At 42.7% G+C, this 27,139-nt stretch overlaps 1 protein-coding gene across 1 annotated transcript in view; it reads left to right on the top strand.

Annotated features, from left to right (window-relative positions):
- LMCD1 (LIM and cysteine rich domains 1) overlaps nucleotides 1–27,139 on the top strand; it is a 60,179-nt gene that overhangs the window by 17,054 nt on the left and 15,986 nt on the right. The window contains exons 2-3 of the mRNA XM_044451798.1: nucleotides 12,737–12,825; nucleotides 20,779–21,034. Of these exons, the coding sequence (XP_044307733.1) occupies nucleotides 12,737–12,825; nucleotides 20,779–21,034 (345 nt within the window). The remainder of the gene's footprint in view (nucleotides 1–12,736; nucleotides 12,826–20,778; nucleotides 21,035–27,139) is intronic.

Here is a 27,139-nt window from a genome sequence, read left to right as displayed (position 1 = left end):
AGTCCTACTTTGTTCACATACTGACCAGCATCAGAACTGAATGGTAAAGGATCCTGATGCCAGGTTTGATGGTTGCCACAATGCACCCAATGGCCTACTTATTTTGCCCCAGACATACAGTGAACAGTTGGATTAGGCATGGTTTTCCAGGTTGGCAACCAAGAGAATCTCCTGTCCAACTACTAAGGTAGGTTTTTATCTGCTGTGATTCTATCCATCCATCATTCTTATTTAATTTGTATTTGATTAACCTCCAGTATTACTTTGAGCAGAATGTGGTGCTATTAAATTTAATAAAATTTGGTGAACTGCAAGTGATGGAAAGAGATCCTACATCCTTGCTGTTGTATGTAAATGGCCCAGAGTATGGTCTGAAGGCACATAAGGCACCCACCATGTGGAAGCTAAGCAGATCGGGAGCTGGGTTGAGTTTTGAGGGGAGACAACCTGGGAACCCCATATAGCCACCTTGAGCTCCACAGCGGGAGAAAGGAATATACTCCCATGTAGGTAGCTGTCTACTAAGCAATGGTGGAGCTGATCTGTTCTCCCTCCTTCTCTATAGCAGCCTTCCCCAAACTATTGCCCAGCAAATGTTTTGGCCTTCAATTTCCACAGACCAAAACATCTAGTGGGCACCAGCATGGGGGAACTCTGTTCTTAATCCACTAGTCCAAAGCTTGCCTATGTAGAAGCGGAACAGCCTTCCCTCTGGCAGCATCTGTTCACCATGATGGTGGACTGTTCTTTCCAGACAGTGAGGGTAGCAGACATGTGCTCGCTCAAGTACCAAAATATTTCTCCATGGTGCACGCATGCCAACCCTGTTGGGAAAAGTGGGGATTGTGCATGCCTTGGATGTATGAATGAGACTGTCTCAACAGCGTCGGAGACCATAACGTTGTTTGCATGCCATAATGACCCACTATGGCTGATCAGCCCTGGTGGGTTGTAGTGCTATGCACACTCAAGCAGGGCCCTTTCTTTTTTCATGAACAAGCCACCCTGGAACCCCATGGCCTGTTTCAGGGCTGTTCCTAGCCATGGGAATGTATTCTGTTGTTCAGTCACAGCAGGGTGATTTTATTGTGAGTTACCACAAAAAGTTAGATGCTGCCACCATTCTCCCTCATCCTCGGGTCTCGACCCACAGCTGCCTCTACTTTCCCCCAATTTCCCCCTCCATGTTACTGCCTCGCCGTGGCATCTGACGTTGCAAACTGCTCTGGAGGCCCATGTCAGGATGTGATAGCAACGGAAGGAAGTGCCAGGCAGGGAGTGGGGGAGAGGCTGGGGACAAAGTGCTTTGCCAGTGTGTATTTGGGAGTGGAAGTGCTTGCTTTAACGCAAAATGGATTTTTAAGAAAGGTTTTGCTAGGCAGCAGTGGGGAAGGGGAATATAGGACATTTTTCTAGGTATCAGAGATGTGGATGTGCACAACAGCACAGTCTCCAAATGGTGGGGGGAATAGCTGGTGAGCACATCACTGCATTCATAAGGGTTCATAATATGAATTTGATTTGGCAAGCTGATGCAGGTGGCAAGGGAGTAACCCCTGTTGATCAGTTGCTGAAATGGAGCTGATGCAAAGACTGGGGAAATGTGTTCTGCCGAAAAGAAACCTGGAATACATGCAGGAGAAAGCAGAAAGCTGAGAGAAAAAGAGAACAAGCAGCCATAGCAACCATACTTGTCTTTTAAGAATACTGGAAGTTGTTCAACAAACAACCACACGGTGGTTTATTCTCAGAATGGTTTGATGTGACATGAGAACCCACCTGCCATGGGTTATGGTCAGAGTTCTGCTTTCCTTCATGCTTCTTCAGTATCTGTGTTCATAGCCTTGCTTTCAACTTCCTGATTTATTTGTTTATTCCACCTTTATACCATGCAGTAGCCAGGCAGTTAAACAGTAAGAACCTATAAAAGGAAAAAACAGGGAAATAACATCTGAAACAATAGATGCTATGTCAACCTGAAGCATTCTGCTGAGTTTCTTTGGTAACGATACCAAGTCTTCAAACTTTTTTAAAAAATCCAAAATAAATTCATTTGATTTGTAAACTGTAAAGGATGAGTAGCGATACACAACAATGAATATGATTTCTGAAAGCCCCTTCTGCTCAAGGGACAAACTGCCTAAAATGCTCTGCAGCTGAAGGGGCCTCGCCCTTCCCTGCATATAAGCTGCCTCTAGCAATGCAAGCAACCTTCAGCTCCAACTGCACTAATGATTGCCAGACAAAACATTTCTGGCCTTTATGGGATTCCTAAGATGTGGTGAGAGTTTTAGACCATGGGGTGAGACCCATCCACTTTCTAGAAACAGAAGAAATAAGCACTGTTAAATGGCTTCCAGAAAGAGAGAGAGAGTTAGAAATACTAGCAGTGCCTATTATGGCCATAAATCTAAAGCACTGTAAAAGGCTAATAGTATGTAATTGTGTGACTTGCACTGGAGTTAATTCTCTAATACTGTAAAAGGACTTTTCAAAGGATTCAAATGATAGGTGGAGGATAATCGCGTAGGCGTGCCCAGATTGTAATGTCAGATTTTAAGGGTTTGAAGTGTAGACTCAGCCATATTCTGAACAGGAAAGTATTTACACTGTGGGAATAGCACAGTATCCCCTTAAGACTTGTGTATCCGTTGCTGTTAACAAGGACCTGTTTCAGACTAGTGACACTTGCTGCCTAACAAAAAGGTGTAGCCAGGTGCAGAAAGAGATGTTTGTGGAGCATGGAAAATGATCTCTTTACAAATAAAGTTGTCTCATCGAAGAATCACAAGCCTGCTCCTTTGTAGGAAAGAAGTAGCATGATGGGACCTTACGTTGGTTATGTGTGAAGTGGAACAGGTGAAGCCAAGTGCAGAAAGTACTAGGCATTCTAGTACCAGGCAGCCAAAAATAAAATGGAATTTGGTGGGTGTTAAGGCAAGCATGACATTCATGGACCTGAACTGAATGCAGATGTGCTCCAGTGAACGTTTCCCTTGAAATGCTAAAAGCAGCTTAGAGAGGCTCTGTCTTTTGTAATCATAGGAGGGGGAGAAATTTAGGGTTGAGGGTGGAGGTTCAGACATGAAAGGAAGAGAGGCAAGTTGTCTTCAGGAGCAGGTGACATTTGGTTGATTGGTTATTGTGGATCTTGAGAAAGAAAGAGATCTGAAGGAGAGGCCCTCTTGGGGGCAGTGTTGCCATTGTGGCCCATGTGGTGCAAAGGTTCGATTGTTGGACTGGGACTAGGGAGACCGAGGTTCTAGTCCCCTCTTGGCCATGAAGCTCACTGGCTACCTTTGGCTGATTACTAACTCTCGACCTAACCTACCTCATGGGGTTGCTGTGACAATAAAATGGAGAAGATATACACTGCCTTGGGTACCTTGCAGGGTCAAAATTGGCATATAAATATAATAAATAAAATTGCTTGCAATAGCCCATATGTTGGATGTGTGTTGAAGACCTTTCTCCTGAGCCGTTCTGAACTGAAATGTGATTTCTCGGGAGCAGTATGTGTCCACCCTCTTGGCTTCTAAGAAAGTTTGTGAAGGTGATTCTTTTAAGTTTAGTCTTTTAAATTATTAGTTTAATGCTTTCATGTGTTACAACTTTTGACCTTCTAAGATTTCATTGTTTTAAGTAGTTGTACACAACCTTGATTTTTTTTAAAGCAAATAAGAGGGGCTGCAGTGGACACAATAGCCTAAGTGTTAAAGGTGGGGAGCCGATAGGGACCTTTTTCCAATATATATGAAATGTTTTTTGCTGGATTTGGGAATTAAAAAGTAGCCACTGTGGGGCTTGAAATACCAATCACGGTATAATGGCAAAGAGATCCTTCACTTAGAAACCATGTTCCCCAAACGTCCCTTGTACAAAGGCTGGAGAACAAAAACTGGCCGTGTGAGCACCCATTCCATTCCAGGATCTTCTATACTCAGGCCATCTTTGCAGGATGTTTGAGGAGGGCCAAGCCATCTGCAGCAAGCACAGGAATAAATGCTTGGCTTACGATGCAAGCTGCAGGACTTGCTAGCCACCCGCTGCATGAAAAATGTGCTTGGGGATCTTAGCAGTCAGCAGGATTAGTGATTGTACCTGGCAAAAACTTCAAGCCATTTATCAACTACCTACTCAGCTGAATTTAGGCATACTACAGGAACATGACTAGTAACAAGGCTCGAGGCTACTTCTAGCCAACTGCTTAATAGGAAAAATGGCTTGGTTCATTCAGATTATCCATAAAGGCAGACTAAGTTTCTCTGAGGGGCCTTTGCTCCTCTCCCCCTCCCCATCTCTGTTGTTCAGAGACCTCTATTGTTCAAGTACTTCTGAAAGTACCTGCCAATTCTGGATTTGCTGTGCTAGCAACCCGGGACAAAGGTTTGGAAGTACAACAGCTGCACCACAGCGCAGCTTCATAACCCAAAATGTTTATATCCAGGAATGCTTTTGCTAAAAGGCTTATTAAGCCTGGTCATGTCCCTTCTAAAGCTGCCTTGACAAATGAGACTTCAATCACCTTCTCTCTAGCATTTTACGTGGGCAAAGGAAAAGATGTCCAGCGATTAAGACGGTCTGTTGTTGTTACACGTCGTCAAGTCCCCTCCAACGTAGGGGGTCCCAGTGAAAACGCCCTGCCCTGACAGCTCTGCTCTGCTCTTGCAAATTCCAGGCTGGGACGTGCTGTAGGAGTCTGTGCTTTCTATTCAAACACGCACCTGAAAGCCCTGCTGGATTAGACTAATTCATGCAGTCCAGCATCCCAGAGGGACCAGCTGGGTGCCTAAGGGAAGCCCACAGGCAGACCATGGACACAGTGGCACCCTCTGACCCATCTTCCCCAGCAACTGGTCCTGAGAAACACGCTGCCTCTGATGCTTGAGGTTAAGCGATTATTGGAGAGCAACCCGGACAGCATCGGACAGGTCACAGGATGCTTTGGATTTGGAGATCCGAAACTCAGAGCTCCGAGGTCAAGGCTCTCTCATGCCACTGCCCCTTCCACAGGGGGCATTGACACAGCTACTGCTCCAAAGTCGGAAAAACAACCTGGGGAGGGAAGGAAGTGACCAGGCTAGAAGGTCCCCTGGTGTCTCTCAGTCTCTGCCCACCCCAAGCAGCACAGCTGGATGGCTGAAATCAGCTTTAGCATTATGAGAGAGAAAAGAAATGTCCTGCTATGCACTTTCATCACAGCATACCCAATTTTGTACACGCTAACACTGCTCTAGCATGTCCTCACTTATTCACCTGTCCTCTGAGCAAGACAGCCCAAACTTTGTAACTTTTCCTTTTAAGAGGGCAATTGCTGTAGTGCCTAGACCATTTCAATTGCCTTTTTTATTTTTTGCACCTTTTTCAGCTTGGAAAGATTCTTGGTTTGTTTTAGTGACCAGAACTGTATGTAGTAGTCCAAGGGGGATGTGTGCCTTAGATCCATATAACAACTTTGCAATAATGGCAGCTTTGTTTTCAGTTCTTTCCTAATGATGCCCAATGTGGCACCTGCCTCTTTCACAGCAGCCAAACAAGGGGTTGTTTTCATGCTAGCAACCAGAACTCCAAACAGCCTTTCTTGCTAGCTCGGATCCTAGCCCCTTGTATTAGCCAAGAACGCTTGTCCCTCCACTTACACTTTACACTTGCTTATGCATTGCTTCTTTCATAATATAATAGTCATTATTATTAATGACTCTAATAAAATAATAGGCCCTTAGTGATCATTTAGTCCAACCCACTACATAATGACGACTCTTCAGGGTTGTAACTGCAGGGCATGGTTACAGCATCCCTGACAGATGGCCAGTCTTGCCAACTAGAGAATGGAGTCTATAGTCCTAAACCATTTCTTAGGACTTGTGCTCAATCTAAACATGAATTGACAACATGGTCAACGATCAGACTTACTACCTTCCAAATTATTTTGTAGTTAACTGTCACCTTGGAGAAGACAGCTGTGCTAGAGAGAGAGAAAGGCTTTGTCAGAGATTGTACGTCCATCTGGTTCTGTCTGTTCCACTGTAACATCGTACATAAGTTATACAGAGTTTTTGGAAAGTTCTTTCTCTTTGTTTGTTTATATCAAAGACTATAAAGGCTATTTGAAAAGAAGCAACAGTGGAACAAAGTGTATGAGAACATACAATGCTGGCTTCTACTGAGTTGCATCTATCTAGCCAAGTGTTGTCTGCACTGATTGGCATAAGCTGGCTGGTGTTCCAGACGTCAGCCTCTCCCAGCTGCACCTGCATATACCATCTACCCTTCCCTCTGGTTCCCACACTCAAAAACAACTCTTTGCAAAGCAGTTCTTTTATTGTGGCTCCACAAGTAGACACTTTGAGCTCCAAGTAGCTTTCTGCCAAAGCTGAAAAGAGGGGCCCTGCTTATAAAGAGCCAAATCCAACTGGACACTTCCCTCAGTCCCTTCCTTTCAGTAAGGCTTCTGGCTCCACCATCAGGGTGTCTCTCGCCGCTGGAGAGCAGGACAGTGCAAATGCTGAAGCTAGTTCCTCCCAGTCCTTGATCATACATGCCCCCTCCCTTCCAAAACAGGCTGGTTCTCACCCTTATTAGGCACTATTGAAGGAGCTTCGATGGTTTCAGTCCCCGCTTGCTCCTTTCCCCTTTTTAGAATCCAGCGATGACTCTGGAATAACAGGCTGGAAGAGACTGGCCCACTCTCTATCCCAGGGACTGACGCTGCAAAGTACGTGCCCTACCTTTGGGCTACGGCCCATGCAGCTGCCATCTGTGTCCAACGTTCGGACTGCAGTGATGACAGAAGAAAGGTTTGCAGCCTCAGCTGACAAGCAAAGTGTCTTGGCTTAGTCTTTCCTGAATCCAATCACTTCTCTGTTGTTAGAAATTACCATGTTAAATATGAACTTCTAAAATAAGGCCTTTAATATACATACTATCTCTTGCCTTGATAAACAGAGGTTATTTTTCTTCCTCTTATTTCCCAGTCACCCAAACATCTGAATTTATCTAGCAGGATTAAGAATTTCCACAGGCACCTTTCATTTTCAATTTGTGTATGAAACAGCACCTCATATTTAATTACCTTTAGTATGGCAAGAAAGCCTGCGAGCAAGAGTTTTTACATAGGTGGAGTGGGAGAAGCTCACAATAACAATTCAGGTTTCTTTCTTATTTATCATTTGAAATGTGGGTTCCTTGTGTCTAATTTGTCTTTCCAGTTACTCCCTCCTTTTCCCAAAGCTTGCCAGCAGTAATTATGAATCTTTGGAACACAGCCTAAAGAGATAAATATTCTAGATGTGAAGGCTTTATAAAACAGGAGAAGTCTTACTGTACAGAGTCAGTTTTGGCAGGCATCATTTCTTGCATGGGATGTTCTTTAATGTTCTAGAGCTAGTAGTAGCTGCCAACATTTAAAACTTATCATCTCTGCCTTATGCTTGGTATGTAGACATTAGAAGGAGATAATATTTATCTTCATCTTCCTCTGATGTGTCAGCGGATGAAGCTACTATTTAAGGTATTGGAGCAAACCAGGTTATTTTTTTCCTGGTCTGTTGTCAGCCCCAAGGTGGTGAGACACAAAGTGCTTTGGATGTCTCAAGATACATGGCATTGGGGATCGCCAAGAGCTTTGATTCAAAAGAGACCTGTCTCCTCTCTTCTGATTCCAGGCTTACTTTATCTAGACTGTAGAGGATGGGGGCAATGTATGGATCTCCAGAGGTTGTTGGACAACTCCAGCAGCCCTAGCCAGCATAGCAGATAGTGAGGGATGATGGATGTTGCAGGGCATCAATCCCGGGAGGTCCACAGTCCCCATCCACAGTATAGAGCAGGAGTAGGCAGAAGGTAGATTGCCAAATATTTTAGCCATCAACTCTAGGAAGCCCCTGTATTTGAGGCTAATGGCCACAAAAGTTGGGAGTTGAGTCTAAGAATGTCTACTTTATGCACATGGCTGTGTTAGAAAAAGTGTTGAGCAAAATCACTTTTTAAAAAATCCCAGGTTGAAAAATGTGCAACTGTAAGATTGAAGCTGAAAAGTGAGTAAATGTCTTTCAGGGTCTACCGGATCTTTGCAAGTAATTTTCATAGAGAATCATAAATGCTCAATGCACTGCATACTGAATTGCAGAACATAAAGCAGCTCTACTTAGGTTAATAGTCAGTGTGTCACTGGCATACAGGTGTGTGTATGCACCCACACATGTACATTGGCGGCAAAAGCACAACATTCAGCTGAAGCATAATGAGAATGTGAGGAAGAGATCTTCTGCATCACGCCTGGAAGCACTGAAATGGTCCTAGGCCCAATTATGTTAATGGGCAATTCAACTGCAAATTGAATTGATGCCACGGACCCAAATGTGATGGTGTCGTTGCACCTTTTAGACTCGCTGGTTTACAGCAGCACAGAGCTGTATTTATTCTCCACGACGTGTTAAGAACATTGTGAGGGAGAAGGTGAGAATGACGGACTTCGCAAACCAAGTATGTTTCTGTGGCATGAGAGCACAAACTGGAACGCTGGGTGGCCTGATGGGAGTCATCTGGAGCCCTGTTCAGGATTATTAGTTCATGCAATTAATATGGGAGATGGCCAGTGGTGCTCCGTAATGGTAACCCCATTAGTTCATAAGGACTGAATTATTAGCCATGCATTACACCTGTCTGGAGTCTCTGCAGTATACAAGTTCACCCCCCACCCCCGTACACCTGCACAGATGCTGGAGGGGCGTGTTGCTATTTTCCTGGAAAAAGCCTGCCACGATCTCAAGTGTGGACTGGCACCTTGACAAGGAGACTTGCTACCAGGCCTGAAGATGCAGTCTTTGGGATTTTGGAGTCTGGGAGAATTCCTTGGGGGTGGGCAGTGACAAGACTGATTATAAAGACAGCATTCCTTTGTATCCGTTTCTCTAAAATATTTCCTTTTAGGACAGCTTCACTTTTGGCACCCCCAGTACATATTTTTCCTTCTTTGAATACACAGTCACACTTGAACATTTTCTGAAGATTAAAGGCAGGAATTTATTGCATGTTAGGAACAATTATCAGAAATTGTGCCCCGAGTAAACTCAGAGCACACTGTGTTTTTCACCTTTTAAAGACTGATTGCAACTTGAAATGTTTTTATAGATCCATTCTTTTGACCTCTTCTCTCATGAATGAATTAAATAAAGCTGCAACACTTCTCTCTTCTCCTGCCCATTCCCTGCTTTCCATTCCTCTTAGGACATCTTATTATTTTTTTCTCTTGCCATGTTTCCCATTTACCATGGAAACCATCCACAAAGCTTAATGGCAAAGATGTAGAGACTGGCCACATTCTCAAAATAACACTCCTGAGTCTTTGTACAGTGTATCAGGAGTCTGGAAACCTATAAATCGGCTTGGCTATCAAGCCACCACTCTACTGCAGTGACTACAGTCTCTTGGCTTCTCAGTTATATTTCCTGGTTTATCTTGTAGCAAAACAAATTAGTAGATACCCTGAACTAGCACAGCATGTTCTTATCTTGCCGCTTACCAGGATATAATATCCTTAAGCATGTCTGAAAAACATGATTTATTCACCTGCTGTTCCACTTTGAAGCACCTAGTTAAAGGTGCAATGTGCCGCATGCTCAGGCAGAAGAAAAGCCTGCGGCTCCTAGGACGCCCGTCCAGGCATGCTGGCTGTTGCAGCCTTTTGTTTCTGTCCAAACATGTGTAAGATTGCCTTCTAACCTGACCTGTCTAATTTTATCAATATACTTTATATAGCTTTCTTGCATTCTTTAGTACATTTTCTCCAAAGAGTCCAAGTTAAAGTACCTGATCCACTTCTTCAGTGTATCGTCACAACAACCCTGTAAGGTTGAGTTAAGGCTGAGAGTCAGTGGATAGCTCAAAGCCACCCCATGAGCTCCATGGGTGAGGGGGAATACAATGCAGATCTCCTGAGCCAGTCCAGCACTTCACTGCCCCACAGTGGCTTACTAAAAGTTATTCTGGTGGATCCAGAAATGTCTGTGTGAAAGGGCCACTGTAGATCTACTCCTATCCTATGTCCAGCGCAGGCATTCCTCCTGTGCATGAGAAAGTTAACAAGGAGATGAAGGTGCACACACAAGTCTCTCTCTCATTCCCCCTGAGTATGCAAACACTCTTAAAGACCTTTGTGTGTTTAGCACGAAAGTTTGAGCATAACCTGGCAGCTTCCCCACAGTTGGAAACCTGCCTTGCCAGAGTTCCTGCCCATGGGGAAGTTGTTTACTCATTTTCTGCTGATTGTTCCTTAACACCCTTGCAAACTTTCATGTTCAGCTCAGGAAGATCTGCAGAGCCAAGCACGTTGAGATGTTGGGGCTGACATGCAATGTGAACCCTTAGCTTTGTGGACCCCTGGGCAAGATGCTCTAATGTCTCCACCTGATGGGTCCACCTCCTTCTGACTTCCATCTCTGCTGTCTATTTACTTCCTTTCTCCTTCTGGATCAAATTTGTACAACTGCCAAGAAGGAGAACACGAGGCAGGCGAAAGGTGTTGTCTCACTTTGTCCATTCTGAAGAAGTCAGGTAAACAAGCCATGAAAACAAGAAGGTGGAGGAGGAAGCTGTCCGCCAATGCCAACTTCTGGCTCTTGCCTTGTTGCGAACACCCACCATGCTTTCCACCCTTGCTCATGCAAACTCAAAGCTCGCATAGAAGTCCAGTTGCTGCTTATTTAGTGGACCTGCAATCAAGAGAACACCTTCACATGTGATAATAGAGCTGGACATGACTGAGGGTTTAAGTTCCTCAAATCTCTGTTCATGCTTTAAACAGATTAAGATGCTTTTAATAATAGGACTGCATTCACTTTTTCACAAGTTAACCAGAGTAAGATCCCTTAGCTTGAAATACGGTGAAGGTGTCTCCAGATAACAAAACATGACTTAGAAGAAATGAACCTATTTTCTCCTGACCATGATGGCATTCAGCACAAGCAGAAAGGACCCGATAAGGCATTTATCATTTAAGTTGCTGCATTTCATATTAATACCTCCAGCTATGCACAACCAGTTTGGTGAGGTCTGTAGGACCTCATATTGGAATGCCTCCATCTTTTCCCTCTTTCCATATGTAACCTGTAAACAGGTGCTGGGCAGAAGGTAGTTCAAGACCTACCAACAGATGTGTGGCAAAGAAAGAAATCATTCAGGTCAGCAACAGGTTCCAGTGATTGAAATAAGCGGCAGGAAAATAAAGAAACTGTGGTGCTGAAATGAGGGAAGCTCGGGGAGCAGACTTTTTTGAGAGGCTCATGAGCTCCATTCAGTTCTTACACTGAACAACAAACTGCTGTGCTCAGAATGTGTTCAGGGCACATCCTGCACTTAAAAAATAAGTGCATTTCTTCTGCATCTTGGTGGATCTCAGAGGCTCTGATTTAAAAACAAAAAAGGTGTGACAAAGCTGAAATCTTGCCCATTCTCACTGCCAATGTAACTAGTGAGATTTGGCCACTTATAAACAAATATCGTCATACAGGTAATACAAAGCATATAAGAGAACAAAAGTTTCATCCCAGAAGAACTGAAAACTTCTCACTTCAGCAAGCATTCAGTAGAATTTATCTTTGGAATAGGAGCCCTGCACTTCTCTCTTGGCTATATCAGTCCTGGAGCAGAAATATTTATGACTGGCTTGAATCATGGATATATAGCTTTCAAAAGATTAAGCCTTCAAGTTCCCTGCATGAGACATGGTAGTTGTAAAGAAGTCAAGATTTTTGAGGAATGATGTACAATAAGAGGGTCTTAAATCCTCTAAAGATATCTTCTTTTTCCTTTCAAAAATCCCTCAGCACCATCTTCCTGTTCTACCATTGCTTCCTTGGAGTATCATCCACTAGCACTTGCCAAAGTGACTTGAGGCCTGCTCTAACTTGGCCCATAACACTGATGTTAAATATATGTGATGGCCATGTTCACTTGACACTTCTGAGGTAAAATTGTTCATGTGGTAAAATTGCTCACATCCTCAAGAAGTGGCATGGCTGCCAATCTGAGGGACATAAAGGGAGACTGAATGCATTCAGGGAAGAGAAGGCTATCAAGAGAAGAAGGTGCATGTATGGAATGCGCTCCCCAGAGAGGTCCGCCTGGCGCCATCGTTATTTGTTTTTCGGCGCCAGGCGAAGACCTTTTTATTTAAGTGTCATTTTAATTGTTAATATTATTTGCTTATTTTATCTGGCCAGGGCGACTTATTTTATATTGTTATTTCTTGTATTTTAATTTTATGTTGTGAGCCGCCCCGAGGCTTCTGCGAATGGGGCGGCATAGAAATGTTTTAATTAATTAATTAATTAATTAGGCCTGATGTGCTCTGTGCTACCTCCAGTGTCAGATGCTGTATGCCTATGTACACCTTTGCTGGGGAACTTGGGCTGGAGGGTGCTGAGACACTCACGTCCTGCTTGTGGATTCGTTTTGGCAGTTGGTTGGTTGCAGGGAATGAATGCTTAACCCGACCAACGATTAGTCTGACTATTGCTGCAGCCTCAAGTACGCAGTTAGGAGTTATGGAGGAAAATGGGTACTGCATGTTTGTCCTTCATGGGTCCGTTACATCTAGAAGATGGGGATTGACTGATACCATGCTGTTCTTTTCTAATGTTTTTAATGCTGCTTGTTTAGTTATATTTATATACCTTCTTGTAATTAATGATGAAGAGCAGTCTAGAAAACTTTAAAATATTTCCTCTGATTTCAGGTATCCATCAGTCAGCAACCTTCAGGAAGAGGAGTGCCTTGTTTAAAATGCAAAGGCATGTGCTCAGGCTTCGACCCACATTCTTGGAGGTAATGCATTTACTGCTACTTGGTTTCTGGTTTTGCTTGATTTCCCTTTTAGTTTATCTTCTGGCTCGCAACTATGTATGGTCAAATGTCCATTGTGCGGCACAGGAAAAACAGCTCTGTCTGACTCCATTCAGAGCAGTAGATCTGGTCTTGTTCCTGATTTGCAGTGTCCATTTTGCAGGTATGCTACCATACCATGGAGGTCGCTGGATGTGAAGAGGCTAACCGTGCTTTCTTAGTGCTCTTGCAACTAGTAAACGCAACTGTATTGTATTTTCCTAAGTAGTCAGCGAGTTGAATCAAGGATCTGCCTTCTAGGGGAGGAAGGGCTCCAGCTGTGGAAGGTCTCCCCTGCCATTTTGAGAGATTTCCATCACCTCATCTTTGAGGATCCGAGCCTCACAATTCACTCCCTGCACCAGTGTCCCCTGACTCACTGTGTAACATTTTTAGGAAACTGCTATGGGAAGGAAGACTTGGGGACAATAACTTCTCCTAGCACAGTTGATCCAGCTTAAATACAGACTCACTCAAAGTGCAGTGTGCATTTTCTCAATAACTCTTAAACAGTACTGTAAATATTGATGGAGTTACGACGTGAGAAAGTACAACCAGGCAGTAAATCCATAAGTAATGTAGCACTTTGAACTGATGACTTGAATTAAGCGTGAATGTGTTCATGCTGCGTTAGACATGGCCACACAGTCATTTTGCCATAATGAATACATCAAGGTAATTATAAACTGAAAACAGGTCATACCAATTATTCCTGCATACAGAGCCAGCCCTCAATCCTGAGTGCTTTCCACTATGCTGAGGTCAAATAAATTAAGGCCACTCTCCTTCCTTTGTACTTAGAATTCTACTATTGGCCTGTTTTCAATGTTAGCTGCTTAGAGAGCCCTTGCACGGCTCAGAGGCCTGCAAATTTGAAAATAAATAATGTGGTAGAGCTGCTTCTGTGAGCATCTTTCAGTGGGCACTGTACATCCCATAGAAAATGTTGGTCTCCCTATCCTCCTATATATTGTATAAACCAAGTACCAGCCTTGCATTCTGTCACGTAACAGTGACTGAGATGCCCCATTCAAGCTGTAAATTTGCACTGAAAAGTCCTTTTATTTAGCCACTTGTGGGAAAATGAACTTAGTAGGCCTTTGGGCAGCTGGCTGGATTGTATATGAACATCACTATGCTACTTAAAGGTATTGCATTATCTCTTTTCTTTGTTGTCAATGTAAGTTCTTCAGTTGTACAGAATTTAGCATTTCAGCTGGTAATCTTCCGTTTTCTGCTTTTATATTGTTAAACTGTTCTTTGTCAAAAGGTCAACCAGTGTAATTGTGTATCTCTGGCTTTTTGGCCCTTCTGATGGTGGGTAGCAGTTAAGACATTCCAGTCAAAGGACACCAGTCTTTTCTGTAGTGATGTCATCTTTAAAAATGTCACATTCCTTGAAGCCTCTGCTCCCAAGAGAACAGTTTGGAAGGACTTGAGTAACCCACTGAAATAGAACTATTTCAATCTTTTGATATTTCTATCAAGCCAGCATTCATATACACTCAGGCATGTAGTGGATTCATTCTATTTTGATTTCAGTGGGAAAACATTTTTGGACCAATGATCCAAGATGAACATAAAAATGTAGCACCATTCCTGCCTCAATTTAATCTTGCACACAGATGAGGTTTCTCCCACAAGAATGACATCTTTGTTGCATGCTGGCAATGCAAGGATTTCTAAAAGCTGGAATTTCTTAAAGACGCCTTTCTCTGCCTGTGCATTTTGCTAGTTTATAGGTTGTTCTTGCTAGATTCCAAGCCAGCCTCTCACACCCTCTTCAGTCTCTTACTGCTTCCTGTATTCTTGGTCAATGCTTGTGGTTGGGATAGATGCTTGGGTCCTGAATTAAAAGGAACGGTAGAATCACAATTCCAGTTAATCAATCAGGTAAAGATCAGAGTGATTGCCCCTGCTGTTGCTCTCAAGGATTTCCTAACTCCTGTCCCAAACATCAGGAATAGGTGTGCTCTTGAAGTATTACACCCTCTTCTGGAGTTGAGGAGTGGATGTTGATCTACTCTGCACTACAGAGCTGCCAGTAATACGAAGACACATAGGATCAGCTGAAGCTCCACTAAGAAGCTTTGCACACCAGCCCTTGTTTCATGAAAGCAAGCCACAGATAAAGTACAGCATAAAACTTCATTATGCCAACTATGTGACGAGCCCAAATAACAGGAAGATTCCAACACACACTTTCAAGTGATACAGTCCAGGTTTGCTTGAAGATTTGCCCTTCAAAAATGAGAATTACCTTGCCGGGGGAGGGGGGGTTCATGCAATGGAGGTGTGAATAAGTATTGTTTCCTTCTGTGATGAGCCTTTGCTAGAATTTCACTGTGGTTATGGGTTATGCTCCCAAGGAGATCCAGAGCTAAAAGGTCCTGCAGCTTTAGGTATTCAAAACCTGCCTGTTTTTCAAAAACCCCAGGACTACTGGTGATGTGTTCACCCAAGTGGTATGTTTGTTTTTATTGGAAACAGCCTCAAGCCTTTAAGAAATGGGGTTAAAATGCTTTAAATAAACCTGTAATTAAACTTGGCCCTCACTAAGATAAAGGTGGAAGTAGAAATAAAGTGAGAGGGGGCCTTTATTTAAATAATTGCACAAGTTCGGAGTGGAATGCACTATGTAATTTTCCAGGATATTTCATTCCATTCCCCTTCCCTGGTTTTTCATTTCTTTCCACTACACCCATTCAAAGTTCTGTGACTAGTGACCGGGGGGGGGGGGGGGGGGGGGGGGGGGTCTTCCCATTAGAGTTGTTTGCAAAGTCAGAGTTCTCCAGGCTTGCCAGTCCCTCCCTTATGTCAGTGGATGGTGCTGTTTTGGCTACATATTGGAGAATGAGTTAATCATTGGCATGCATCATAAATACTCTCTCACTACTCTGAGGAACATATTCCATACATGCAACAGGATTCTAGCCCTAGTTGCTCCTCATGTATGCCTTTGTGTGAAGATCTGTGTGTGAGAGGTCCTGGGTCCCCCCACACTGGGGGCATTCAAGGGGCATTTGGACTGCCATGTGTCAGGGATGCTTTAACTTGGAGTCCCACATTGCGCAGGGATTGGACTTGATGGCCTTATAGGCCCTTCCCATTCTGTGATTCTGCACGCTGCACTCATAGCTCTGCAGGGCTATTCTGTGCATGGGCTGGTTAATTCTGGCAGAAGAAAAAAGCCAGGGACAACAAAGGATACATGTCAGAAACATCCATTTCGAACTTGTGCAGTGCTCTGCTAATGAGGAGTAAACCACGGTTCTTCTTGTTCTCATCTACTGAGAGGTTGGGGGGTTTTTTGGTTTCTTTCTTCTTCTTTTTTGGCTATAACTTCCTCTAAACTTGGCTGTGACCAAGCAAGACACTATAAAAAAAGTCCAGTGCCCCTAATAGCTACATTACCTACAAGTGATACTATCACTGAAAAAAGATGGGCTTCATTTCACTTAAAATTGTTTTTACTATGTGTACCACTTCGAGATGTGGTTTCGGAAAAGCTTTTAAAAAGAACTATCTGGATTAGAGTAATTGGGATATTGATTCCATTTGCTACAAGCAATGGTGCCAATACATCATCCTATGCACATAAAAACACATGCTTGGCTTCACCTACATTATGGCTACTCTAAAGCCAGGAAATGCTTTTTAATAACCATGATGGCATTACCTGCTGTTAATGCAATGAACTGCAATATATAAAATGTGAATGAATAGACTCTGTGGCTTATGATCTGCAAAGGAAAGGAATATAAAACAGACTGCTTGGATCCAAGCTCTGCAAACCCATCCCAAGTATCTTGTAAATTTGCTGCTGTTTGGGACAACTGTCTCTTCTTCCCAGCTGCTTTGCTTGGAGGTAGTCATAGCTGAGAGACCATTGCTGAATGCAGAACAGATTCACAAGGTCCCAGGGCCAGCCCTGGCATCCTTAGCTGAAAGGATATTGGCTCTGTGGGCTAACAAAGAACACATTTTCCTGAAGCCTGTGAGAACTGCTGCCAGGGTGGGCTTGCAACTGTGAATGAATTTCTGCTTTCTTTGGGGCCATGGGTAGCCATGCATCCCCTCCAAATCTACTGGCCAAGAGGAACCAGTGGGCTTACCCAATACAGGGTCATTTTCAGCAAAAAATAGTGCTGGGAGTGGTATAATTCCCTGGCTGGCAATCAATTTTGCAAGAAGGTAAATTTAGGAAGCAAACAAGACATGTTGGCCCTGAGTGACAATTGTCCTGCCCTAAAGCAAGTTTTGTTGCCACAGCCATTACTTTCTCTATGCCTTTAGTTAGGAATTGGAGAGCATTTTTCTAGGTGCTAATTTTAATCCAGCTACTTCCAGAGTTCACCTGTGCTATGGCTGGGTTTGCAGGGTGTTCTGCAGCTAACTGCTTTCCCTGGTATGGGGATAGTCACTGCCTAATCCAGTTTGCATTTGTGCCCGTGACAGAGCGAAAGTCATCAAAATTCAGACTGCGGGGTTCTTTCACTTAATGTACAAGCAGGCTTTCAGGACCAAACTTCTGGGATAGCACTTGGAAGTCTACTGTATTTCATTTTGTTTTATGTAGAACAGAAAAAACATCACCTAAGCCAGCTATAAAATACATAATAAATAAAACTCAGGAAAGCCATAAAATATGAGATGGGGAGGGGTGATCCATGAGGACGAGTAAGCTAGCTAGGTTCAGTTTCCAAACGAGGTTGGAACCTGGACTAGAACATATCAAAGTCAGAACTGCTTAGACTTTAAAGCCACCCCATGTGCTAATCCCTTGCAGAGGAAAAAACAAGGCAAACAGCATACCCGGTGGTGGTCATTCAGATCACCCGGATCCACGGCATGTTTGCAACTGAATGAATTACTGCTCTCTTTAGAGCCATGGGTAGTCAGATGCTCCCTCTGAGAGGCATTATGGGGTATCAGGCTATATTTAATGTTATCCTCATAACAACCACCCTGGTTATTATGGGGTAGGTTGGGCTGAGAGTCTGCAACTGGCCCAAAATGATCCACAGAGAGCTTATGGTCATGAGGGGACTAGAACCCAGATCTCCCGAGCCCTAGCCCAGCATTCTTACCACTACGGCACTCCAGATCTCAGTATGGTATATCTAAAGATTTTAAATGCTTGCGCACAAAGATTCACAAAGCATATACTGGACCATTACATGGGACTTCTTCTCTCCTTGAAGTGTTAATGAAGTCCTTATTTAGGTATCTTCTGTTCAGAGAGCTGCCAGAGAATCGTCTTTCATTTGAAGGACTGTCATGGTGGCTAAGGTGGGTTTAAAGATAAAGAACCATATGAATTGTTGACCGTAGACACTTAGCGCTGGAAGAGTGGGCTGATCAGGCGGACTCACTGATTGCCATTTTCCACACTATGGTGAGATGTACTGGATTTCTATGTAAATTGCAATTTGTAAATTGGTATCTATACCTATAAATTGGGTGGATTCCGAGGGATGGTGGAGCACAGGAGAGCCTGGAGGGACGTTGTCCGTGTGGTTGTAATGGGTCAGGCACAGCTTTGCGACTAAACAACGACGTATAAATTAGCGTGTTCACCTGTTATATAAACCACTGCCCCCTTCTGATTTCTTTCATCAGTGACTCATATGTGGTCACTCAAAGACCCCAACAAAGGAGGTTCAATGCTACATCGGCTGTGTGTGAAAACGATGGGGGTACCCTTGTAGTCATACCCCTGTTATCCTATTAAGGCTTGCTCCCCCGCCCCTAAGTCTGCTACTGCACTGACTTGTTTTCAGAATGATTTTGTTCTTCAGAAAGAACCTCTCCAGCACTTGAACTGGCAGACTGTGTCTTAGATAGTGCGTTAACACAGCCAGAAGGCTGTGCATCAGAGAGAGCGCCTCTTCGTTTCCATTTAGTATGAATTTAACCTCCGGAGACCTTGGTGATGCATTTGGCAGCCTTTACAGTTCAACAGCTGACATGCGAACCATGCTGGACCAAGCCCAGGGTCATCTCAGCCACCATTCTGCTCGCCTAGCAGCCAGCCGGCTGCCTCACAGGCAGGGCATGAGTGTGACGGCAGGCCGCCCTTGTTCCCACACACCTGGTCTCCCTGGATAGACAGCCTCCAGCACAGGAGCCAGCATGTGGCCACCATATTGTCACGGACAACTACTAGTCATCGATCCTTTCAGCATAGTTTAAATCATCTTGTGCCTCCAGTTCTCTTACACCTCCTTTCTATGCTTTTCAAACCTATTTAGGACAAAGAATTGCTTCTGTAGAAAGGAATTTGTGGACAGGCATTGAAATGGTTTCTTGGTTCCCTGCAATGTTTTTTTTCCTGAAGCTTCTACATGCTATTTTTACTTCATAAATGAAATGTAATCATACTGACTTGATGTACCTTGGAAGGGGAAGAGACTGGAATCCTGAAGAGAAAGGCATTTGCCCTGCTCTGTAATACTAGCGCTCTTTCTGAATTGAACTTTGGCACGATCACTTGAAAACAAACATTCTTCTGTGGCATTAGCCAATTGGACAAAACAGCCACATGATTGATCTTTATTTGTGCAACAGAGGAGAGAGGGAATGATGCCAAAGTAATTATACTCCACTCACAATCTAGCATCCCAATATCGCCTATGGGTTTCTATGCTGTAATAGCGTTCTCTGCAGGTAAGAGCCACTGGCTCCCAGATATAATAATTTTGACACAGGTTAAGAAAATCTGGTCTTTTGATTTGCCATCAAACTTGGAACTGTTTAGCACAATAATTGTTTAAATATAGTCTGTTTGCTTTCCTGTTGCTGTCCGGCAAAGTTAACATGGCTATGAAAGGGCACTTCTAAAGACTTGCTTCAGTAGTTCTTCTTATTCAATAGCATAATCTTTCTTTTTTTAGCACTGAATATCTTGTTTGGAATATGTGTTGCATTCATACTATTTGTCCTTCCAAGACTGAATAATACTCTGCAGTGAGGCAACTGAGTACCAAATCTAAAGACAGGTCAATAAATAAGCTAAGGTCTTATTTACCAGGCAGGTAGGTGATTTCCAGAATCTGATTTCAGCCAGTGTCAAAACACAGGAGAACAGTTAAATAAAAATATGTATCCAAAGCCAGACACAAGCAGCAGTCCATAGCATGAAGTTTCAGTCATAAAGCAAGGAAACACAAGTGCTAGGAGCTGAGGTAAGGTTGTTTCTAACAGCTCTGAAGTTCCAGCTGAGAGCTGAAATAGCTAGAGCTTCCACAGCCCCACTCATTGTTCAGCTGAAGTTCATTGCCGGCTTGTGTAGAACGCCTATTCATGAGAAGCCCAATTTTGGTGGCCACAGAGGTGTGCTTTCTGGCACCACAGTGTTTATGGCCAGGTAGATGCTCGGCCTCCTTCTCAGGTTCTGTAGGGGGTGGGTTGCATGGTCCTCAGTGCCCCACCTGGGCATCCTCAGGATCCACTAGCACTGGTGGACCTGATGTAACTTCTCTGGTGGTGCTAGGAGGTCTCGTATTAGGGATGATGTGCTGTGGAGTTGGAATCTACAGACTCCAAATAATCATCCCTTTACAAGCTCATGTAACTGAGTAGCTGCATTCACAGGAACTTGGAAGGTGTTCACAGAACCTTAGATCATTGTGCCCTGTCAGTCCCCCACCCCTTCCTGGGCCCCTACACTGTCATTTTTTAACAGTGTTATATTCCACACCATTGCAAATTCCTATAGTCCTCTCTTCTCCGGATAAAGTTTCTGCCATCGGAGGTCTTTTGTTCCATGTCATAACCCATTTCAATATTTAACCTTCAGTGTGCTTTCTAAAGTTCACTCTTGAGCCTCCCAAAGAGCACATACCTATTGGGATCCAGCATGTATGAAAGGATGACTTCATTTGTCTCCCACAGGAAAATATGCAAGTTATGCAAATGCAGTCAGGAAGATCATTGCCTGAGCTCTGATGCAGAAGACGATCGGAAAATTGGCCGCTTGCTCTCCAATTCCAAGTACTCTTCTTTAACTGCCCGGGTGAAAGGAAGTGATGGAGTACGCATCTATAAAAGAAACCGCATGATCATCACTAATCCTATAGTGACACGGAAAGATCCAACTTTTAACACTATTACATATGAATGGGCTCCACCTGGACTGACTCAGAAACTGGTAAGATCACTTCCGCAAATGTGCCAAAAGCCTCCTTGACCATCATGTTGCTGAAGCATTCCAAAGCTCCTAGGTCTAACAAGATGTCACAAGACAGAACTGCCATTCCCATCTGTCTGTCTGTCTGTTGCCATTAATTTCTTGAATAACACACCCAATTATGGTTCATATCCTGTGTGATCAGCAGCCATTACTGAGCATATTACAAGGTTCTTAACTAGAAGAATTGGGAGAGAGTTCCATTCCACTCATAAATAGTTGTACCAATACTTGTACTGATGGAGCAAAAGTAGCACTTAACATTTGGGGCTGACTGGGGAAAGATACAAATATGCCTAGGCTTCACCCCATGTGTTATGTCCTTTCTAAAGAAGTACATTTTATACCTAGAACATGGGCATCCATGTTATTGATACCAGCAATAATATAAAGTGTTGGTGGATATCTACACTTAACTGTGTTCTGTGGAAAAGCTTGTGTAGATCATACAGTCTTTTCTAAAGAGGAATTGCATGTAAAGCTAATGTCCCCACCACTACTAAAAATAAAATAAAATTTGCTACAAAAATAATTTTCTAAGGAAAACCATAGCCAACAGAAATTGTTGGTCAATTTGAAAGAGTTACCTATTCCCTGTGAGCATTTGTACCTCTTTTTCTAATTTGTTCATGAAAGAGATAATACCTTGTGAGTTGTTTGTTTTCCAAATATATGTCTGTGCACTTAATCACCATAGGTTTTGGGTATGATCTCTGTGTTGAAGCAAATGAAGTCTAAATCTACTCATCTTGTAAGAACAAGGTCAGAGAGCTAGAAGCTGATGCTATTTCCACATTACAAGACCATATTCTTGACTAAAATACATTACTCTAGAATTGGCAGTATTTGGCTTTTGCTGCCAAAGCCAATTGTGCCCACAGCAAATAGCAGTGGCCAAGCAAGTCAATCCACTAAGTTGACAACATTCTATACTGAGTAACAAAAGTGGCTAAAGACCCACATACATTGGCATGAGTGTTGGGAGCCTAGCACAAATAATGCCTTTTGGTAGTCCAAACTGGATATAACTGCAGGACAGCAAATGGACAACGACAAAGCTTGTATTCCATTTCCCCCTCTACTGTTCTGTTACCCATCCTAGTTATAGTACCCAAATGGTAAACTATAATTTGGTACCTAAAGCCATAAGGCCTCTTCATGTTGTCTTCCAATGGGTTTGTAGTATTTCCCAAACAACTTGCTCTCATTTAAACCTGACTGATGACCAAGACCTACTGGAGCAGAGGAGTTTTTATTTATTTATTTATTTATTTATTAAAACATTTCTATGCCGCCCCATTCGCCGAAGCCTCGGGGCGGCTCACAACATTAGGTTAAAATACAAGAAATAACAATATAAAATAAATACAAGAAATAACAATATAAAATAAGTCGCCCTGGCCAGAGTTCAGATGTAGTGCCCAGAGATACAGAGATTTTGCTGACCACAATCACCCAAAGAGCATGAACAGACTCCATAATGCATGTGTTTCCTAAACCCGTGTAGGAAGGATAGTGTGAAGCACTTCTGTGAGAAGTTAGATGATACATGGACTCTGAAAGCCAAGGCCTGGAAGCCACCTTGCATTTGGCTACATTGACGATTTTAGAACATAATGTGTGAATGGACATTTTTAGTGAAAGTGTCAGTTCTGACAAAATTCCAGAGAACGGTGTGCATTCCTTGATGTTTGAGCTGAGGAAGCGCTCTCAATAATCCCCATTGGTGAACTGTTTGGAGTTCAATGTTGAAAGATTTGCTGTTTCAAACTCCATGTGTTTTATAACTGATGAATGATTATTTTCTTGTTCTACTATTTGGAGGTCTTTCCCTTCTTGAAACTAAACAGCTGAGTTTTGGATAAAAATTGTGTTCTTACTGATGCTTGGAAAGACCTATGGGGCTTTTCTATCTGAAAGTAAAATAGGTGTCTGTTCTATATTGGCTTTATTAGAAAATAGGGTACATCTGTGAAATATTTGAATTTGGCAAGCTAGTCATTAGTATCTGGTGCCTTAGAACCGACTGAAAGCTGAGGGTGTTCCATGAGCTGGAGAATACAATGGATCCCCCTTGTCTTGGCTAAAAAAGGAAGTCCACAGATATATCCCTCTGGCACTGTTGTTGCTCTGCTGTTGCTGCTCTGGAAGTGAAAGGAAAGGGAAGGCTCTGGAATGATGGATATCAGGAGGGATCAGAGCAAGACTTGGACCGCAGGCACATTTGGAACCCTGGAACTGACATACTATTTTTCCCTCCCATTGGAACTAATAGACATTAAAACCAAAAGAATGCTATTCATCCACTAAAGAGTCTTCCTCCCCACTGGATTGTTCTGCCTGTTTATTAAATCCCCTGTCATGTTTACTTTGAAAATCTAGATTTTACATATAACAAAAACTGTTCTAGCTTTAATCAATGCAACATTTTTCTCCAGCTGAAAGCTCAACTATTGAAAGAAGTTGCACATGAATTTAACACTGCTCTTCTAATTGTTGACAGGATTTTTCTATAAGCAACAGAGATATGTACCTATAGATATCACAGATTTAGAATTAGATATCTGAATCTTCTATGGATCTAGTGATTTCTCTAAGTCTGTGTTGCTTAAGGAAAAATCATGTTCTGCTAATTGCTGATTCCTTTCCCTCTATGCTTTCCAAATAAACTAACCTGAGTTCAGAGAATCAACGTGCCAGTGATGGGTCAGTGCTCTGGTCTTTCCTTGGCTAATGTCAAGTGGTGATGCCTAAGACAGAAACAGAAAAGGTCAGTAAGAGGAAGCTTATATAAGAAAGTACCATCCTAGAGTTGCTTGGGATGACCTTCTAAAGTTACAGTTCAGCTGAAACCTGCACGTTTGCAAAAGTTTGTCACTTGAAAGACATTTAATTGGGATTCTTGGAACACCCATCAACCTACTGTAGCATGTCTAATTCCAAATATATCCAGAGGTTTATTGCCAGATTGTTCTAGGATTGTCCCAATACTCTTTGAAGCAAATACGGTGCTCCTAGACTGACACGGGAATATGTAAAATTATTTGGTAGATAGGGTAATTGAGTGGGTGATCCAGGAATCTGAAACAATTAATCACAGATATCCTACCTGGCTGTAATATTGATCTCTGCTTGCTGATACTGCATATCATGAAAAAATATATTCATGGACAGGGCAATTAATGGCTTGATCTCTGAGGTGAAAAGTTCTAGATCATTGTTCCGTATACCTCAAAGTAAAACCTTTCAGTTTTGACTTCTCATTGTTGTTAATGCTTGAATCTAAGTGTATTCTGATGTGTAGGTATCCACATTTAGGTCCACATAGTCTACAAGAACTGTAGCACAGTTGGACTGGACTGCTAATAAGCAGAATTTCTTACATTAAATTTGTTGTGTTCCTTCAAAAAATTGGAATATGAACTGGTAGACCCTGGTGTGTATCTCCAGAGAAGATCACTTGATGAACTGCTTCGTGTGTGAGACTAATTCATTAGTGATTTGACTCCTGAATGGGTAGAGTTGCACCAGGGCAGGTAGATGTGCCACCTTGTTCAGGTTTGCCACTTCTGCATTACATAAACAACCTGGAAACATGGTGATAAGCTCTGGGTTAGAGCTCTGCATTAAAAAGCCAGGAACAGGGTGTTCTGGGTTGTTCGTGGCAGCTGATGCAAAGTGGGGGTGGTGACTGGGCAGGAGGAATGCCTGAGTTTGAGACCACTAAGCCCACCTAGCTGTGGGTAGTTTAACCCACATTTAGTCATTCTGTGTAAACTATGCACCTTTCTGTTAGAGAGAAGGGAGCAAGGAAAAAAGTTCTCTTCAGCAAATTTGCAAAAGAGGGTATATTGGTAGCTTAGATATCTAAAATGATTATTTGGCAGCATGGCTATTTTGATTCTCCCTTTTCACTGATAAAACTCCTGTCATTCAGCTATTACACTTCCTTTTTTTAACTGCCCAGACAGCCGCAGCTATTGGGCAGTATACAAATAAGTAAGGAAATGATCTCAATTTCATTAAGAAATTGTTTGTGCCATCAGAAAAAGTAGGTGATACAGGCTGTTTGGAATATGTCAGTTCGCAAAGCCATGCGATGACATTGGCAGTGAACCATTTCTTCTTCACTGCAGCTCCTGTTGCCGCCTGATTCTGCCTGGTCCAAAACATTCTGCTGGCATTCAGCTATGGCTCCATCCCCTCTCCTTCCATGCATACTTCTCTAGGTCTGCTTCGGGTGGACACTAGGGAGCTTGGCATTTAGTCATAGTCATTTCAAGCAGGTACAGCCCTTCCCCCCTTGCACTGGGGTGTCAGGTAGGATGGAAGTAATGAGCTTCCCAGTTCATCTTTTGGTTAAGCATTCAACAAAGTTTTTGGGACCTAATAAGTGGCAGCTATAGTGCATCTTCTATATATAACCTGGTTATTTCAGAAAGGACGACCTATCCTTGATAAAACTTGTGTACCCTTCAAAGTTATACACATATCTAGCGCACATAATTCACATGCTTTCTTTCAAATTATATCTGGACTGTACTCAGTGCACTCCTTTTGTCTTTATATCTTACAGCCCATAATATTTTGAGTTTGATGCTAGAAATCTCATTTAAGGGAGTAATTGTTGACCCTAAATGCACTTGCTCATTTGGTCAGTCAAACAAGTCCTTGTGCATGGCAAGGGAACCTTCCATGCCCAGCATTTGTGGCTCATTGGCTCATGTATGAAATCCAAAGTTGTGTCCTTCATAGGCAGAATGCAGGCTCTGGCCAAGTACCCCATGCTAGGGACACAGCTAGGGAAAGAAAAACAGAGCATAAAGCATCCTTTGTGACTGAGGCAGTGGCTTAGTCTGTTTTTCAATCTTCAGTGCCATCGGACTGGAGTTTAATGCGTCCCTAAAATCAGGTCAAGCATTCCTTTCCATGCCCAGTATTTGGACTTCACTAACACAGTTATAAGAACACATGAGAATACAATCAAGATCTCTGGAATACATTTAAGCAACAAAGGGCCTTTTAGGAGAAAAAAATTCAACTACTTGAACAGATTTAGCTATGTGCTGTGATATCTACACTATCATACGTATTTTTAGTACAATAGTTTTTTCATCTCCAAAGTGAGTGAATTATGATTATTTCTAAGCTAGGTCTCAAAACTGTGTTCCACATGCCTAGAGAGGGATTTGGAAGTAAAATGCTCACTATTCAACAAATCAGAGACAGATTTTAAATTCAAAACCATCATCTTTCATATCTTTGGGAAGAGAATATATGTTTATGTTTGCATGACTTTATTCTTTAAGTAAAGAATTTAACTAAGCCATGTTCATAATATATGTACTACATCTGATAAAAATGGCCTAATTTGTTGGTATTTCTAGCTATTCTAGTCCAAAGCTTCAAATGCTAGAAGTGTTGTGCTTCCCATTCCTTCACAAACATGAACATAAGTGAAATGTTTGTAAACCCAGAACTAGGTAGCATGGTGGGTGATACAGTGAACTATAAGGACAGATAACAGTATAACCTGATGAATTAAATACTGCTAAAGTCAATTTGTCAGAAATCCAGTTTTAATGATAAAAGGCTAGAGATTGTTCTAAATAAGTTTTACAGTGCCATGACCCCATTCTGAATGGACCAACGGGCTTCTAATATTAGGATGTAGAGACAAAAGGTATGAATGGAACTATAAGAAAAAGAAGATGCCAGATCAGCCACTCCAAACCTGGTATACACAAAATGTGTTGATCCTCAACTCTCAACACTCTCCTTCCAACATACCTGGGGACAGCAAGGGTAAATACTGCACAAAATCAGCATTTCACCTGTGAATTCAATATCCAGACACACGGCAATGATACAGAAAACAAGTGCTAAAAGCAAACTGGTTTTTTGACAGGGTCATATTATTTTGCATATGTATGCCCTTTCATAATCTGGGGATAGTCTACCACAAACATCATTTCCAGTACAAGTGGTTACTCAGTCAAGTGCACATCCTACAAAACTTCAGCATCGATGTTAGGACCTCGGTGTGCCAGTATAGGATTTGGAGGT

The sequence above is a fragment of the Varanus komodoensis genome, unplaced genomic scaffold, assembly GCF_004798865.1.
Source record: "Varanus komodoensis strain SLA01 unplaced genomic scaffold, ASM479886v1 scaffold6_4, whole genome shotgun sequence".
Classification (NCBI taxonomy): domain Eukaryota; kingdom Metazoa; phylum Chordata; class Lepidosauria; order Squamata; family Varanidae; genus Varanus; species Varanus komodoensis.
This window is presented reverse-complemented; position numbering and strand designations above follow the sequence as displayed.